At 50.8% G+C, this 16,482-nt stretch overlaps 2 protein-coding genes across 7 annotated transcripts in view; one reads left to right on the top strand and one right to left on the bottom strand.

Annotated features, from left to right (window-relative positions):
* Positions 1-16,482, top strand: part of CUNH3orf18 (chromosome unknown C3orf18 homolog) — a 38,222-nt gene that overhangs the window by 12,999 nt on the left and 8,741 nt on the right. The window contains exon 1 of one of the 2 annotated variants that reach the window (XM_023706256.1): positions 15,242-15,306. The exons of the other annotated variant lie outside the window; for it this stretch is intronic. The gene's annotated coding sequence lies outside the window, so the exon portion shown is untranslated. Of the gene's footprint in view, positions 1-15,241; positions 15,307-16,482 lie in introns of those variants that run through there. 2 annotated transcript variants of the gene reach the window in all.
* On the bottom strand, positions 4,176-16,328 carry Hemk1 (HemK methyltransferase family member 1). Of its 5 annotated transcripts, none has more exons than XM_023706230.1 (11): positions 16,096-16,328; positions 13,207-13,592; positions 12,521-12,612; positions 12,147-12,240; positions 8,356-8,490; positions 7,989-8,053; positions 7,706-7,755; positions 6,284-6,392; positions 5,374-5,469; positions 5,108-5,221; positions 4,176-4,991 (listed from the first exon to the last, which is right to left on the bottom strand). In XM_023706230.1, the coding sequence occupies exons 2-11, from the start codon at positions 13,435-13,437 to the stop codon at positions 4,955-4,957; spliced, it is 1,023 nt and encodes a 340-aa protein (XP_023561998.1). In that variant the 5' UTR covers positions 13,438-13,592; positions 16,096-16,328; the 3' UTR covers positions 4,176-4,954. The 5 variants fall into 5 exon arrangements, with proteins under 5 accessions (XP_023561998.1, XP_023561996.1, XP_004625194.1 ...); XM_023706228.1 differs by lacking the exon at positions 16,096-16,328 and adding an exon at positions 15,306-15,387; XM_004625137.2 differs by lacking the exon at positions 16,096-16,328 and adding an exon at positions 15,018-15,104 and having other exon boundaries at positions 4,192-4,991.

The raw sequence follows: 16,482 nt of genomic DNA, 5'->3' as shown, positions 1-16,482 counted from the left end.
GAGGGCCAAGAGGCTGCCTGGATCCTTCCTCCAGCTGCAAGGTCCAAGGGCAAGTATGGTTCAGGTAGCACCAGGGCAGATGTACTCTGTATACTCGCAGTAATCAGCCTCACACTGAATTCCAGGAAAGCACAGGAATTTGTCTTCTGAAAGGCAGGAATATTCCTGGAAAGCAAGATGGGGTCTTCAGTTGAAGGAAAGGCTAGTGCGTGAGAGGACCTCAGCTCAAGCCCTTGTCCTGCTGAACCTCAGTTTCATTACCTGTAGCACAGGGATCTCTGTGGGTACTTCAAACCCCAACAATATATTTGCAACCTAAGCTCAGAGGGTGGGACATCTGACCTCTCCATTCTTCTAGACACATGCCTCAGAACACTGCAGCCCCAGTAGAGCAGGGGACAATGAGGTGGCATCCCTTACTATGAAACAGAATTCCTGGTAGACACCTGGGAGTCAGAGCCTCTAGTCCCCACCCAGCCAGGCCAGATCAGGCTCCCAGTGGGCCAGCATCTCTGAGCTGTCTCAGCTGGCACTGGGTGCAGGTCAGTTCCAGGTCAGAACTCCCAAGATGGCCAAGGTGGGCTTCTCGTGCCTCTTCCATTCTGTCAACTGTAAATTCAGTCATTCAGCCTTTCACAGAAACACCAGGTGGCTAAGGATGTAGCTCAGTGGAAAAGCATTTATGTAGCATGCTCAAAACTGGGTCCAGGGGGCCGGGGAGATGGCTCAGGAGAATAAGCGCTTCCCTGGCAAGCGCAAGGGCAGAGTTCAATCCCCAGTTCCAAAAAAAAAAAAAAAAAAAAAAAACCGGGTTCAAGCCAGGCCTGGTGGAGCATGCCTGTAATCCCAGCACTCTGGAGGCTGAGGCAGGAGGATCCTTGCCAGTTCAAGACCAGCCTGGGCTACAAAGTGAGCTCAAGGCCAGCCTGAACTGCATAGTGAGACCCTGTCTCAAAAAGATGGAGAAGAAAGAAGAGGAGAAAGAGAGGAAGAGGAGGAAGAAGAAAAAAAGGAAGCGGAGGAAAGAGGAAGAGGAGGGGAAAAAAAGACTGGGCTCAAGTTCAAGAAATACACACACACACACACACACACACACACACAGCAAAAACAAGCAGAAAGGCTATGACTATTGGGAGTATAAGAAAAGAGCTTCCTGGGATTTTTAAAGAACTTTTGGAGGGGCCGGTCAAATAGCTCAGTGGATTAAAGCCCGAAGTTCGATCCCTGGGCCTGCTGTGCTGAGACAGCAATTGAGACTGGGTGAGGTGACACATGCCTGTAATCCCAGCCATTGGGAGGCTGAAAACAGGTGGATCACTACAAGTCTGACCTAGTAGTGAGAGCCTGAACACCCTATAGACCCTTTCCTAAAACACCAAAAAAATAAAGAACTCTTGTACTCTATGTCAGATTCCTGTTTACAAGGCCAAGATGTTGAAAGGTTCTTCAGAAACCTTGCTCACCTCCCAGTTCTCTCACTCTGAGGAAATGCCAGCTCTCTCCAAGCAATGACAGGAGGATACAGGGCTGGAGCAGTTCAGGCTGGCAGTGTAAGGAGGGTGCTCCATCCCTCCACCATGGCCATGCCATCTCTCAGAGGAGAGGTGCTCCGGGCAGTGCATTTCAAAACATGCTTCTCAGGGGCCAGGGAGATAGCTCAATAGAATAAGTGCTTTCCTGGCAAGCATAAAGGCCTGAGTTCAATCTCCGGTTCTGCAAAAAATTAAATAAATAAATAAAACATGCTTCTCAAAATTCTTCTAGCCTCTGGCCATTTCCAGTTTCCAATTCCAAAGCTACCTACTTCTATTTTTAGGTGTTTACAGCAGCACTCTTCTTTGCATGCCAAAAATCTGTATTAGTTTTCTATAGCTGCTGTAATATCTTACCACAAATTCAGTGACTTGAAACATCAAAAATTTATCCTCTTACAGTTTGAGAGGTTGGAAATCCAGAATCAGTTGCACCGGGCTTAAATCAAGGTGTCCACAGGGTCACATTCTTTCAGGGCTCTAGAGGCTGTCTGCATTCCTTGGCTCTGAGCCCCTTCCTCCAGGAACCACATCACTTTGACCTCACTCCCATTACCACGCCTTCTTTTGCTCCAACATGCTGGCCTGCTTCTTATAAAGACCCTCAGTGATTACACCATGTTTACCAAAAAAATCCAGGTAATTAGGAATTTCATCTCTGAATTCTTAATCACATCTGCAAAGTCCCTTCTGCCACAAAGTCACAGGTTTGGGGGGATGAGGATGTGGGCATCTTTGGGGGTCATTACCCTACTTACCACCGGTTAGGGTGCTTGCCAGCCCCAAACCAGTCCAGGAATCATACCCAGGTGGGGGGGGGGGTCATGAAGGATCAGGCCATTTATTTAGCCATCAGTTTGACTGCCCATGGCCAAGAGCTCCAGGAAACCTGGTGCCTGTCCCTGCTGCCGCCAAGGACAGCCTGTTCTCCTGGTGTGGCTATTGTGCAGGGATCAGATGCACTTGAGCCCTCTGTGGGGTAGTGGTTCAACTTGAACAGCTGCCTGGCTTAGGCAGGAGGCCAGCCCCTCACAGCTTCCTCTGCTGACCGGAATACATAAGAGGTGCTGACAGGTCACAGATGGGCCATGTAGGAGTTCCAATATGTTTCTAGAACATATTCTAGAAAATGTTCACCTTGTTACTTTATTGGTGGGTGTCTAATGAACTTGAGTATGTCAGACTCCCAGGGGACCCGAGAGAGATGAGACAGGAAGGTTTCCAAATGCATGGGACAGAACATCATTGACAGCAGCAGATAATGAGCCAGGGCAGGCAGGGAGAATGGAGAGGTCAGAGCAGGTGTTCCAGAGGAGGAAGCACTCATGTTGGAGCTTGGGGTGGGATGGGGTGGGGTTTGGACTAGTGGTGGCAAAAGAATGCGGGGAAGGTGTGTTCCAAGTGAAAGTACCGCAGGAAAACTTAAGTCCAGGGAAGTAGAGCCTCCATCCACCCAAGGTTACTTCCTGATGCTGGGGAGACTCCAGGACCTGAACCCAGGCTGGTGTGGTTCCAAACTGTAGCTCAATATCCAAGGCCTAATCAAGCCAGTGGCGGCAGGCTTGAGGCCTCAGCCTTGCCAGTCTGCTTGGCTTGGACTTTATTCCCAGTGGAAGCAAACCCCATATTTTTCTGAGAAAAAAGCTGTCCCAAGGGGTGGTTTCTGTTCCACTGACCCCAGCTGCCCTGACACTGTTCTCCATCATTACTCTCTTGGGTGCTACATGCCAGACACTAGGGCTCTGGGACCTGCAGTCTGGCCTCTGCCAAGGCAAATGTGCTCCCCAGCAATATAATGCTCCTAAGGTAGAGACCCAACTTCTTTTTCCACCTGGCCATTTGCTATCATGAAATGATAAGGTCCTCAGACAGGCCACATCTTCTCTTGGTAACCCTAGACTGTCTGGACAGTAGACACACGGCAACCAGCCTGTATCCTCCACCTGGTCGACTAAAAGTAAACAAGGGTGCCACTTGGCATTGCCTCTGGACTCAGAAGAACAAGCTTCTTCACAGGAAAAAGGTCTGCCTGTAGTGCCTCAGCAGCTGCAACGCAGCTGTCCTGGCTCCAGCTGAAGATGTTGTTGCCCAGCAGACACACTGCCTCTGGCTACCGCACTGAGGTCAGGCCCCTGAAAGCACCAGGAGGTGGGGAGGAGGGTCTGGTGGCCTGCCATGCTCCTTAGGAGTTACCCTGATGCCTCATGCCAGCACTCACCAACCTAGAGGTTTCCCATTAAGGCTATGGGCATGATTGCTGGGCACAAATCTGTAGAGATTAGAGCTGAAAGCGAGGTCACAACTTGGTATTCACTGTCTTGTCTTCTCCCTGCCCCTGGCTCCAACCTGGAAGAGATGAGTGAATTGAAACCCAAGAGTTAACTTGGGTGGGATGTTTAGCTTAAATATACAGTGCACAGGAATACGGGTACACTCCTCTAACTCCAGCACTTGGGAGCCTGAGGCAGGAGAATCACTGAGTATGAAGACAGCCTCATCTCCATAGTAAGTTTATTTTTTTATAACGTTTTATTTTTTTATGTTTATTTTTATTTTTTGGCGGAACTGGGGATTGAACTCAGGCCCCTGCACTTGCCAGGCAAGCGCTTATTCTACTGAGCCATATCCCCAGCCCCACCATAGTAAGTTTAAAGCCAGCCACAGTGAGACCCTGCCTCATAAAACTAATCAATCTATCAATCAAAGCTACAAATTAAGATAAACAAAAGCCCTTCTCAGCTGTGCTGGCTCAAGCTTTTGGTTATGTGACTGTGAGTGGGAAACTCCAGAATTGTGTGCTGAGACTCCCAGCCCCATCCTTTCCTGGAAGCACACTCAAAGCCTGGGGCCAGCCAGGGAACTGTACAAGTGCACTGGCTGGTGGAGGACTGCTCAATCCAAGGCGGGAGCTCTCGGTACAGGACTCTATGGTATCAAGGACACAAGTGAATGTCCTGCCTCTACCAGACAGAGAACTAGCAAGAGGAAGCTCTCACCCTTGCACTGTTCAGGGATTGGGGGCAGGGCCCTACAAAGCACAGCAAAACAATTAGGTTGCCACTTGTCAGTCTTTTGATACTGTTTTCACTATCCACATTTCCCAGAACCTGAACAGCAATCCCACCACAAAGCACAGGAGTGACGTGTCTTCAGTCACAGTGGTGTGATGGATCTGGACTGGGGACTTGGTTCTGCCCAGCTTGTCAGCCAAACTGTGGGTGCCCTGTTCTTGGCTGCCCCAGAAAGGACACCTCCAGCCTTGCTTCCAAGTCTCTCAGAAGTGTGCATCATGAAGAATCACAGAACCATGGGAGTGCTGCAAGCACCTGGGTTCTAGAAAGCATCATCCACCACTCCTAGAAGGGTCAGACAGGCACCCTGGCAGGCTAGAGCTCTGGCCAAGTTTCTGTAGGGCAGCTGCACTACGGCCCAGACTTTTGCACATGCAGGAACCGGGGCCTGATGAAACAAGAACAAGAACTGGTGAATTCCAGGGCTTTGGGGCATGCATAGTGTACTGGTAGGAAGAGGAAGGATCACCGTGGCCACAGAACCGGGGGTGGATAGGGCCTTACTTCCCACAGAAGTCTCTGCGCACGGCCACAAGATTGAGGTGCAAATCAGGCTGACTTTGGAGCCAACTGCTGACAAGCTCAGGGTGCCTTGGGTCCACTTCCAAGAAGATGCTTCTACATGGGGACAAAACAGGTCAGCTCAATTGGGCAGAGCTGGGACTTACAGTTTGGGTTGCCTAGGTTGAGAGAGGTAGAGGCAGAATAACTGCCAGGGTGTGCCCAGTACACACAGGGAGCAGAAGAGCTGGGGACAGAGCCATCCATACCCAGAATGCTTCAGGAGCTGAGGTGCCAGGGTCAAGATGCTGGTAATGACGTCCATGCCCTCCTCTCCACCATCCAGGGCCACTGGATCTTCATAGCTGAATAGGTAAATGGTATGAGGGTGACACCCTGGTAGGTGCAAGGTAGGGTAGCACATGTCTGAAAAGTAGATCCAGTCAAGGCTTCCATAAGATGGGGGTCCCCTGGAACTCAGACCCCAGACTGAGAGACAAGCATGGGCCGTAATGCCATCAGATAATACCGGGTATGTTGCTGAATCTCAATGAAAGTCTGTCCCATGATATGGAAGTTTCCCTCAGTGGGGTGCTTACAACAAGTTTTGGTCTAGGAGGTCTAGAGCTGATCCTGACCACCTATGAGAACCCAGAAAGAGGGGAGCCGGCACTCTACCCCATACTATCACTCCCTTCAATGGCTCCTTGGCTCCTCTGGTCCTGAGCCCAGGTAAAAGCAGGATGACTTGTGCAAAGCCTGTGGGAAGGTTTTAGTCTGAGTTTTCCTCTTACGTCCCAGACCTTAGACAAGCACCTTCGTGCTCTGGACCTCTCTTCTGTACAATGACACACCCATCTTGTCAACCCACTGAACACGTATCAACCCTCATGGTGTCCAGGTCACTGAGGCTTCCCCATGGCCCTGCAAAGCGCTACTGCTTCTCCTTCAGAGGCAGGAAACTAAGGCTCAGAGAGGAGTCTCAAGTGGCAAGCAAAGTGAAGTGGGGAGGTACAAGCTGAATCTAACAAGGACTGTGGGCGCTAAAGTGTAGAGTACCTCTAAACATCACTGCCCCTCTCAGCTGAGTCCCACCCCCAACCCCTCTCCACCACTATGGTTCTCCAGGGCAGGCAGTCCAATCCTGCTAGGCTTTCTCAGGCCTGCCCCACTCAATACCTGCAGATCTCTGGGGCCAGCTGCTCTATGTCCTGATGGAAGATATACGGAGGGTTGCTGACAACCAAGTCCATAGGGCCCCATGGCAAAAGATGCATCCAGCTCCCTTCTGTGGTCAAAAGAAGAGACACACAGCATGACTAGCTCATCGAGGGGAAAAAGGGGTGGTAGCTCTACTTGCCACCATGTCCCCTGGGTAGTCTCTCTTCCTAAGCCACATCCTGGGGCTGTCACCAGATCTGAAGAGCCACACTTAAAGATTAGTGTCCTTAGGGGCCGGGGAGATGGCTCAGTGGAATAAGTGCTTCCTTGGCAAGCACAAGGGTCTGAGTTCAATCCTCGGTTCCAAAAAAAAAAAAAAGATTAGTGTCCAGAGTCCCTAGCTAGTAGCATGACCAGGAGTGTGCATCCAGGGCCTTTTGCACTGAGCACACACCTTTTATTCTTTTTTTTTTTTTTGTGGTACCAAGGTTCGAACTCAGGACCTTGCTGGGTAAGCTCTTATTCCACTGAGCTATCTCCCCGGCCAGGAATGTGAATGTTCTGAAAAGACTTCCACTGAAAAAGTCCTCGCTTACTCTCTTTCTAGTCAAACCTTCTTGATAAGCAATATTTACTTCAGGACCAGGGAGATGGCTTAGTAGAATAAGCGCTTCCCTGGCAAGCTCAAGGGCCTGAGTTCAATCCCCAGTTCCTAAAAAATAAATAAATAAATAAATAAATAAATAAATAAATAAAATATATATATATATATATATTTACTTCAAGTGCCACCTCCAGTAAACTCCATGGTTGTCTGAGGAAAGCAAAAGCCTCTTTCTTCTTTAACTCACTGGCACTGCCACAGTCAGCCTTACAGTCACATAGTCTGAGAGCACATGGAGGGCAGGCCCAGCCTCAGCCAGCTGATGCCTAGCAGCTATTTCTTGGTCTCACCCTGTGCCAGGTACTATATTGCTTGTATCACATGTCATGGAGGAAGCGCATGAGGATAGGGACCCCACAGCAATGTGACGCAGCCAGCACCAGAGGTGGAAACTTGAGGACCACGTGAAAGCTGAAACTGGTCCATGCAGTTCTGGGCTACATCTTCTTAGGTTGGATAAGAGTGGGGAGGGCACACAAGTATTTTGGTCCCATGGGCTTTCTTTTAAGCCAGTTCATCTCTTGTCAATAAGTAAACTGCAGTAAAACTCATTAGTTATGGGGGGTTAAGAAAGTAAGAAAAACCCTGTGATTGGTCCCTTCCTGGTCATGTCAGCTGAGGAAGTGACAACACCTTGTCAACCTCATCAAGGACTGGTCTGAGAAGTCCTGTGAACATGTGACTACTGGGTAACCCTCTCCCATCTCTGCAGGTGCCTTGTCTACCCAGCAGCACCTGAGCTAAGATTTTCAATCCAAGGAAGTGGGGGAGGGTACCTGAGGTCACATCGAGGGGGACGATCCAAATCCTGTCTTGCAACTGAAGCCTGGAGACATGGGGAAGAGGGAGTGAGTATGAGGGGGACAGACCCCTACCCTTGTCTACAAGGACAAGAAGGGCTAGTGACCCTTCTTAGACCAATGCCAGATCACCATTATTACATCTCCCTTCTTTGGAGTAGATATCAGACACTGGTGGGTTTGACAGTGAATAAAGGTGAAGTTCATCTCCAAGGTCCAATTCCCTGATACGCATCCACTGGCTTCCTGGCCTCCCTACCTCTGAGCATTTTCACAGGTCAAGCTGATGGCGGCTTCCTCTTTATCCACAGCAATGACTTGGCTCTGTCCAAAGCAAAAAACGAGAGGCAGAGTGCTGGGAGATGCAGGTCCCACCAGAGGAAGTCACATTTCCCACCAAGAAGAAACACTCAACACTGTTTCCCTCTATAGCCAGAGCCTAGCTAGACAGCTGGGGATGAGAGCTAGAGGCTGTGACCATGTTGAGTTGGGACAGTCTTAACCTTCCACGTCCGGTCATCTTCCCTCAGGTGTTTCTAGCAGAAGGATGTGGGGGAAGGGTCCATGGGGGCAGTGCAGGTCACAGTTTGGGAAGGGTAAAACAGAGGAGTAAAGAGGGAGCTTACCTTGGGGAGCTGAGTCAGCAGGCTGAGGGAGATGGCTCCCGATCCACAGCCCACCTCCAGAATACGTGGGCCATCTTGAGCTTCCATCACATGGGGCCTCTGGGCCATCTCCTCTAGTACCCATTCCACCAGTTCCTGTGAGGCAGAGGAGCCTGGATCAGAGCTGGTTCCAACCTGACTGCCAGGGTTCTTGGCAGAGAGACCCAACCAGTTAGCCTGAATGACTATAGAAAGTGGCTTGGCCAAAGTCAGGCTGACTTCATGTCAATTGGGTCCATGGGCAGATCTCCCTGGCTTTTAATGCTTCAGTTTCCCCATCTGTAAAACTCAGCCCAGTTAAGCACAACCTTCTCCATGGGGGATAAGCCATGTTCACAAAGTATTGGTCCAACACCTTTTGCATAATTAGTGTACAATAAACCCCAGCAGAGCCCCTTCCAGATGTTTTCCTGTTTCACGCTCACAGATGGCTCCTGGCCACTGTCTCTGTGCTTGCCCTAGTTCCTGATGATTTCCTTGTATTAATCTATTGGATCCTCACAATAGATGGCTCATGAAGAAACTAAGGCCCAAGGGTCAAGGCCCCACCTGGAGCCTGGTCTATGGATCACAGCACTTAAAATCAAAGTCTGAGAGCTGTGGGTACAACTCAGCAGTACAGCACTTGCCTGGCAGGGAAGGGGAAGGAAGGAAAGGGATGGGAGGAAGGGAAGGCAGGATGGTGGGAGAAGTAGTGAGCCAGGGGCTGGTCTGTCTTTAGCTTCCTCATAGAGATGAATTTGGGAGGTCCCCAGAGTGACCTTTAAGCCAAAGGACAGAATTCTCTCTATGAGATGGAGACACAGTCCCACCTAAGTCCTCTATCTTGTGGCATACACTGGGTCTTTTGGCATACACAGAGCATGGGGAAAGGGGGCATGTGTGTGGGAGGTGAGGCCTGACTGACTTTGGCTGTGGGAGGATACAAACACCGTCACTTCGGATACAAAAGGTTTTTGTGTCTCACCCACCACCTGCTGCCTGCAGGGACTGTGTATGTATGGGACAGTCCCCTGCAGGGAGAGAAGTCAACCCAGGGTAGGGGTAGGGTGGAGGGTGGCTGCTGTGCAGTGGTTGAAATACTTTCAACCAACACTGGAACGGGGCCCCGAGGAACCAGTCAAAGAACAGGGAAAAGGGCAGCATGGCCCTTTCTGAAAGATACCCTTTGGATGTTGGTAGGAGCCAGGGAGTGGCCCAGAGTGTGCAGACTAGAGCTGTGGTTGAGAGCCTGTGGTAAAGCATGTGCCAAGAGGCCAGTAGGGTAAGAGTTGTCAGGGGTGTAAGCCTCGTGGTTTCTTGGTTACAGACTGCCCGCTCTAGCTAGAGGATGACCTACACTAGCCAGTCACCTTTCAGAGATCTCCCTGGCCTCAGACACACAGCACCCATGTGAACAGCCATCCAGGGCAGGGATAAGACTGGAGGGCTGAGCTCCCCTCCTCCATGACCCCTTGCTCTCCCTCCTACTCCAGATCACAGGAGGTTCATCTTGGTTAGGGGACCATCGTGGGGCAGTGGTGACCACTCTCAGGGGGTCTAGAGAGGCCCTCTTCCCAAATACTAAACTCCCTCGCCCTGAAGCTGGGGCTATTTGGGGAAAACTGAAAGCTAAGCATGTCATAGACCCTGAGCATCTCTTCCAGGTGAATATGGGAAAAATTTAGAAGAATGGATGGAGGGCCAAGGGTACATGGGCATGAGGAGGGAGTAGGCAGCTACTGTCCACAGCCCCAACATGGACTCCACAGCCCCCTAAGAGGGTGACCAACAGTCTCAACAGAACCTGAGTGCCATACACACCCTCTACTTGGATCCTAGAAGGTCCCACTACCTCTCCCAAAGACAACCTAGACAAAGCATTGAATCTCCCTGTCCCCACACAACCTCACCACACTAGGCCAGGCCAGATGGCTCACATCCCACACTTGGGTTTCCTACTGTACACACTGTCTTGTGGAAGACTCAGCCACCTAGTACCCCCAGGGAAACCCCAACTTACCAAGCCACAAGCTACTTGTGACTTTGTACCCATCATCAGAAACTTCCCTCAGTGATGGAGAGAACAGTCACTATACTCCCTCCCGTGCAGCCTTCTCCCCACTCCCTGCCCTGGGCCACATCCTCTTGAGTTCTTGGTAAATCACCCCCGCCCCACTGTGGCTTATGCTGGGGCAAACCTGGTAAGTTCTCAGAATTCTCTGTACAGTCAGGTAGGGGCTGCCTCCCAACCACAGCATCCCCCGTCCCCATCTCTTGCAGCAAAGCTACTTTCCTGGCCCACACCCACTGAAGGGAGGGTGGGCACATGGAAACTGAAGCTTACACACAATGCTAAGAAACCCAGAACACATGGCTGGTTCCAGGTCACCTCTGCAGTGATTCAAAGGTCACTATGAGAGCTGCCCCCCGCCCCATGCTCTGACCCTTGGCAGCCTCAGAAATTGGCAAGTTGCCTCCTGATTAAAAGCCATGTATATGGATGTGTGTGTGTGTGGCTACAAGATGGTCTCCCAAAAGCCTGTAAATGGCAGATCACATCCTGCTCTGGATGCCTACCCTACATGAGACAACCCCATGTGAGGAGCTGGAGAGTCTAAGTGCTATGCCCACATTTTCCCTGATAGCCCTCATCAAGGTCTCACATTTCCTATAGTCCCTTCCCTAACACTGGTTGTGAGGTAAAGATCCAGTCTCCTAACCACATGATATGGTGGTGAGAGGAGTCAGAGGGTTTCTTGGCTGGGGGACAGAGGCCAGAGGTGCAGGAGAAGGTCTGGATCCCTATATAGGGCAGGTGGAAGGGTCATGACCCTGCTTAGGAATTTTAGTGTCCTTGGGTATCTTTCTAGAAACAATGCTTCACAGATCCTGGTGCCCTCTGACTTGCCTACAAGCCCTGGTCTGCTCTCTTTGGTCAGCTCTGCCATCTACAAAGTAAGATAGGAGACCGCAGCCCATAGAAAGCAGCTCTCCCAGGATCAAGCTGCCTCACTAAGGGGTAGCATGTTTGGGTCACACATGTCTATTTATTCAATTTGAGGGACAGCTGTATATAATAAGTATGTCAGACAGTGGACTAAGAGAACCTCAAATCACAGATTCCCTGGTCTGACCATCCAACCTGTTCGTCATCTGGGCCCAGGAGGGGCAATGACCTGCCTACAGTCCCATAGCTCATATGAGGCATCCAGGAATCTAGCTACAGTGCTCTCTGCTTCTCCTGTACAACTTTTAAGAAGCTGTTGGAGGGTATTAGTTCCTCATGGGTTGGGAGGGCCATGGGCCTATACAGTAGCTCCTAGGGCAACTATAAACGTAGGCAGCATGCCAGGCGCGGTGGAACATGCCTGTCATCCCCGCACTTGGGAGGCTGAGGAAGGAGGATCGTTGTGAATCTGAGACCAGCCTGGGCTACAAAGTGAGTTTATGGCCAGCCTGAACTACATAGTAAGATTTTGTTTCAAAAAGACCAAAAAAAAAGGCTGTATATTTGGACATCTCTATTTGGGGTATACTCTGTCAGTCCAGAGAACTTGGGTGATGGCTTGAGACACAAGAACAGTCAATAGAGCCAACAAGAGTCCTCTGTATTCTTGACTCCAGCCAATCCAGCTAGCAAGGAGACCTAGGTACGAAGGACACAGCCTCTGAGAATGGCAATCATTAGGCCCTAGCACCCCCTGGAGGAAGTCTAGGAAAAGACAGGTACCCTGAATTCCATCTCATCCTTGTCCTGGTGGCACACTCACCTCTGTCTCAGGTCGAGGAATGAATACTGGGGGTGCCATCTTCAGACTCAGCCCTTGAAAGTCCCATTCCCCAAGAATGTACTGCACAGGCATCCTGCAGAGAGGGAAGCCAGGTGGTATCAGTGCGTAAGCCAGGACCAAGCCTGGGGGTCAAGGCTGTCATGCAAGGCCATGTCTGTGTTCTGGGACAGCCTGCCTAGGCTTGTCCTCACTCTCTTTTTCCTTTACACCTTGGTCCTCCTCTTGCTAATCCCGTATCCCAATACATCCCTAGTCCTTAGACACTTACGTCCTCCCTGGCCATGAACTTGATGGGGATGAGAGAAGCTGTGCTCCCCACACAGGGCCCTCAGGGTTGACCCATGGGGGCTCACCTCTGCAATCGGCAGCTACATAGCTCCTGAACACACTGCAATTGTTGAGGAGTCAAGGGTTGGGTCCAAAGTACTGGCTGCAAGCTCTGAAACTATCCCAAGAAAGAATGTGAATGGTTGTTTCCCCTGGTCAAGGGCCCCGACCCAAGGTTTCTTATGTGGAAAATCCCCATGAGCCCAGCACTGGCCACTTCAATCATCTCTTAATTCCTACTATATAGCACATTGCAACTTTTTTTGGCAGACCTAATAAGTACCTACCTAACACATTCCTTCAAAAAAAGAAATCCCTCCCCCGCAAAAAAACAATAACAAAAATAAATAAAAACAAAAAAAGAAATTCCATCTATCTCAGCTAAGCACTCTTTTTTTAAAAGATATTTAGTATATGGTCTACAGGGTCTCACTACACAGATCAGGCTTGTAGTGATCCTCCTGTTTCCAGCCTCCCAAGCGCTAGGATTACAGGGGCACACCACTCCCAGTCTCAATTACCATCTCAGCATGCCCCAGGGGCATAGCTAGCATGGCACGAGGGGATCAAACCTTGGTCCCTGCATCTGCCTAAGCAGGTGCTTTAATCTGCTGAGCTATCTGGCTGGCCCTCAGCTAAATACTCTTAATGAGGCAAATTCTAGATGTCTCTTCCCCAGTGTCCTCCCATTTCCCATAACATTGCACTTAACTGTTTTGGCTCCAAGGACATGAGCCACGATATATTCACTGGATTCTCGGGCCTCTGGGATGCCTCTCTTTTCAAAGACTCTTGTCCAGTGGCTGACCAACTCTGTGGGACTTAACAGCCTGGGCTGAGGTAGATAGGGTGGCCATAAGCCAAAGGCCCAGCCCTGGATGCCTCCTCTCCTCCCTCTCAGGCCAGATAGAAGGGTCCACAGCATTCGGGCCCAAGGCCCCATGTCTTTGGAAAATGCTCAAGTGCAATGGGCTCCTGTCTTCCTCAGCCACTGAGGTAGTCCAGGAAATGGTCTCAGGCCTGGATGGATGGACATGAGAAATCACATGCTCTGGGTTTGGTTCCTAAATGGTTTTGGTCTTCAAAGTGGTTGTCACCCTAAAGGGAGGGAGAGAAGAAGGAGTTGTCAAAGAAAGGACATGCTTGCTTGTCACCTTCTTGACTTCATTTAGACCTTCATCCAGCTACTTCATTTTTCTTATATTGGCCACTTGTTTTCTTCACATTTTTGGCAGAAGTAGGCTTGGTCTCTGTAGCTCAGTCTCTGCTAATAAACAGACTGGTGGTGAGAGAGGACATATGTTTAAGGACAGAACAGATATATTGGGGCTGGTGAGATGGCTCAGTGGTCTAAAGCACCTACTTAGAACAAGCTTAGCAAAAAAGCACAGGGACCATGGTTCAATCCCCCAGCACCACAGTCCCCTGGTGGGCTGAGCTGGCCACACAGACACACACACACACATAATAAAATTAAAAAAAAAAAAGATTTATTTTTGGCTCCAGTGCATAGGACCTTGAGAAAGTCATTGTTTCTTTTTTAATGTATTTGTTTGTTAAGGGTCTCACTATGCAGCTCAGACTCAGTGATCCTCCTGTTTTCAGCCTCCCCAGCGCTGGGATTACAGGCATAGATCACTACAACCACCCCGGACTCTGTGACCAGCTCTGCCCCCCCCCCCCCCGCAGGGCTGGTGCAGCACGTGATGTTGGGGATTGAACCTCGGTCCCTGCGCTTGCCTAAGCTTGCCTAAGCAGGAGCTTAGTCTGCTGAGCTATTTTGCCAGTCCCTGAAAGTTATGATTTCTGATTTTTATTTTCTTCATCCTTACAATGAGGGAAATAACAATACCAACCCCATGGTGAGGGATGCACTGATCAAGGCATGTCTAGGCTCTGGGAGCCAGCGCATCATACAGCAAGGTGTTACAGGCTCTAGTATCACCTGTGGTAAGAGACTGTCTTGCTTGGGAGCTTTGTTTATGCCACTTTGTATGTACTGTTATTTGGATGCTGAAGCTCTCCTAATTTAACTCATAATCCCAGACGTCGGCATAAATTTCCAATTTAAACATTTTAAATGTTATATCTAAGTTGTCACAAATACGCTTAACTGAAGGTTTAAAACCAGTTGTTCACTCTACTTCCAGAAAGACTATGGTCCAACCTAGCATTTACCAAGCACTGCTAATTGTCACATTCTCAGATACAAACTAGCTCCAGCTGGGGGCGCAACAGGCTCAGCTTCATCCAGCCAGGATGATCCCAGCAAGGAAAAGGACAGGAGTCTGCTGGACGCCAGAAGCGACTCTGCCCACCTGTGCAGTGCCCCGGGAAGAACCAACCCCGAAGCCAGGGTTGCATCCTCCTTCCCAGCGCCGCACGGATGTTATCAAAGACCCAGAGGAACTTGCCTCTCTCTGAGCCTGTTTCCCCATCCGTACCACGACGGAGGGCTGGCCATGTCTCAGAGAGGTTGCAGTCCACTGCGCGCCCATCGCAAACCCCCTCTCTAATGCCTACCGGCCTCAGGGGCTGTGCTGCCCACCCACCGGCCGGAGAGACCAAGCGAGTTTCGGCTCCCGGAAGCACGCGGCCCGCAATGTTCCTCAGACTCAACGCTTCCGGGTCGGCGCAGTCGAGAAAGAGCTCGGGCAGGCCCTTGTCGCCCGGCTCCTGAGTTCCTAACGCGCTAAGTCCCTCCAGGAATACCCCTCTGGAGTGTGAGAAAAGGTTCTGAACTCTACCGCCAAAAGCAGCTCCAGAGACAGGAACTGCAGTGGTCCCTAGAGGGGTCTTTCTTAAGCTCACCGTAGGTATAAATTACTGCCCAGAGCAAGAGCTCAGGAACCAAGGATGGGAGGCGTGCGGAAACAGTCCAAATAGTAGGCGGGGACCGAGGCGTGGCACTTAGACGCCCCGGTATGGGGGCGGAGCCCGATGGCTGGAGGCGTGGCCGGCACAGCTTGAGGGCGGGGTCCAGTCCTGGAGGCAGGGCCCGCTGTAGGGGCGTGGCACAATGCAGTCCCCCAGGAGGGGACCAGAGCAGGCGTGGACCCTACCCGAGACCAGCTCTCTACCTCGCTAGCGCCTAGGGTTTGGAGCCGGCACCTCAAACCCGACAAGGGTTTGAATTCTGATTCTGTTGGCCATTCGTCGCACAGCTTTGTCCAAGTGCCCGGATGTGTGTGTTCTCTTCAAAAACATTCATAGCAGTGTCAAGCAAGTATTTTGTCACCTCCTGACAAAATCTACTGATAAATCATCAGTTACCTAAATGACTGTTTAAAACGTGGTTTTAAACCTGAAGAGCCGCAAGCATATGCATTTATACCTAGCTACTCCACGATCTCCATAAGTTCCTTTAAGACCTGCCCTTAAGAGGGTGTGTGCTGGCTCCCTCCCCAGCGCCAAACACACACACACACACACACACACACACACACACACACACACACACACACACAGTGCTGCAAATGGAGTAACTGTGATGGATGCAAGGTAGTTCGCCTGGTCCAGCTGCCAAATGATGCTACCAGTATAATCCTTCCATCGCGCGCCCTCCGAACCCCATTTCTGACCCAGGGTTGGAATCACTTACCAAGAGCCCTCACCCCACACCCCCCAAGAAGCAGGAGGCCGAGATACAGGGAAGGGAAGCAGCTTGCTCAAGGTCACAGTCGTACAGCCCAAAAGGACTCCCAGTCCAGTCCTCTCCCGAGCCTCCTTTCTACCTCTGTGAGGTTGGTTGTTTTCTGGGGTAGGAGCGGCCTGTCCAAGTGCCAGTGTGGCTGGCCTGGAACCCGCGTTGTAGTCAGACCGCGACTGGTTGAGGGATGGTCTTAAAGAACCGGGACCCGGCTCCAGGCTCCAGACTCCCGCTGGGGGCGGAGCCATACCCGAATGACGGGAGAGCGAGCCAATGTAGAGCCGGCTCTAGGCCTGCTACCCAATCGGAGGCCAGGGCGCGGAGAGGGTCGGAGGCCGG

This window comes from Octodon degus, unplaced genomic scaffold, assembly GCF_000260255.1.
Source record: "Octodon degus isolate 3935 unplaced genomic scaffold, OctDeg1.0 scaffold00008, whole genome shotgun sequence".
Taxonomy (NCBI): Eukaryota; Metazoa; Chordata; class Mammalia; order Rodentia; family Octodontidae; genus Octodon; species Octodon degus.
Note: the sequence above shows the minus strand (reverse complement) of the source record. Positions and strands in the feature narration are given on the sequence as shown.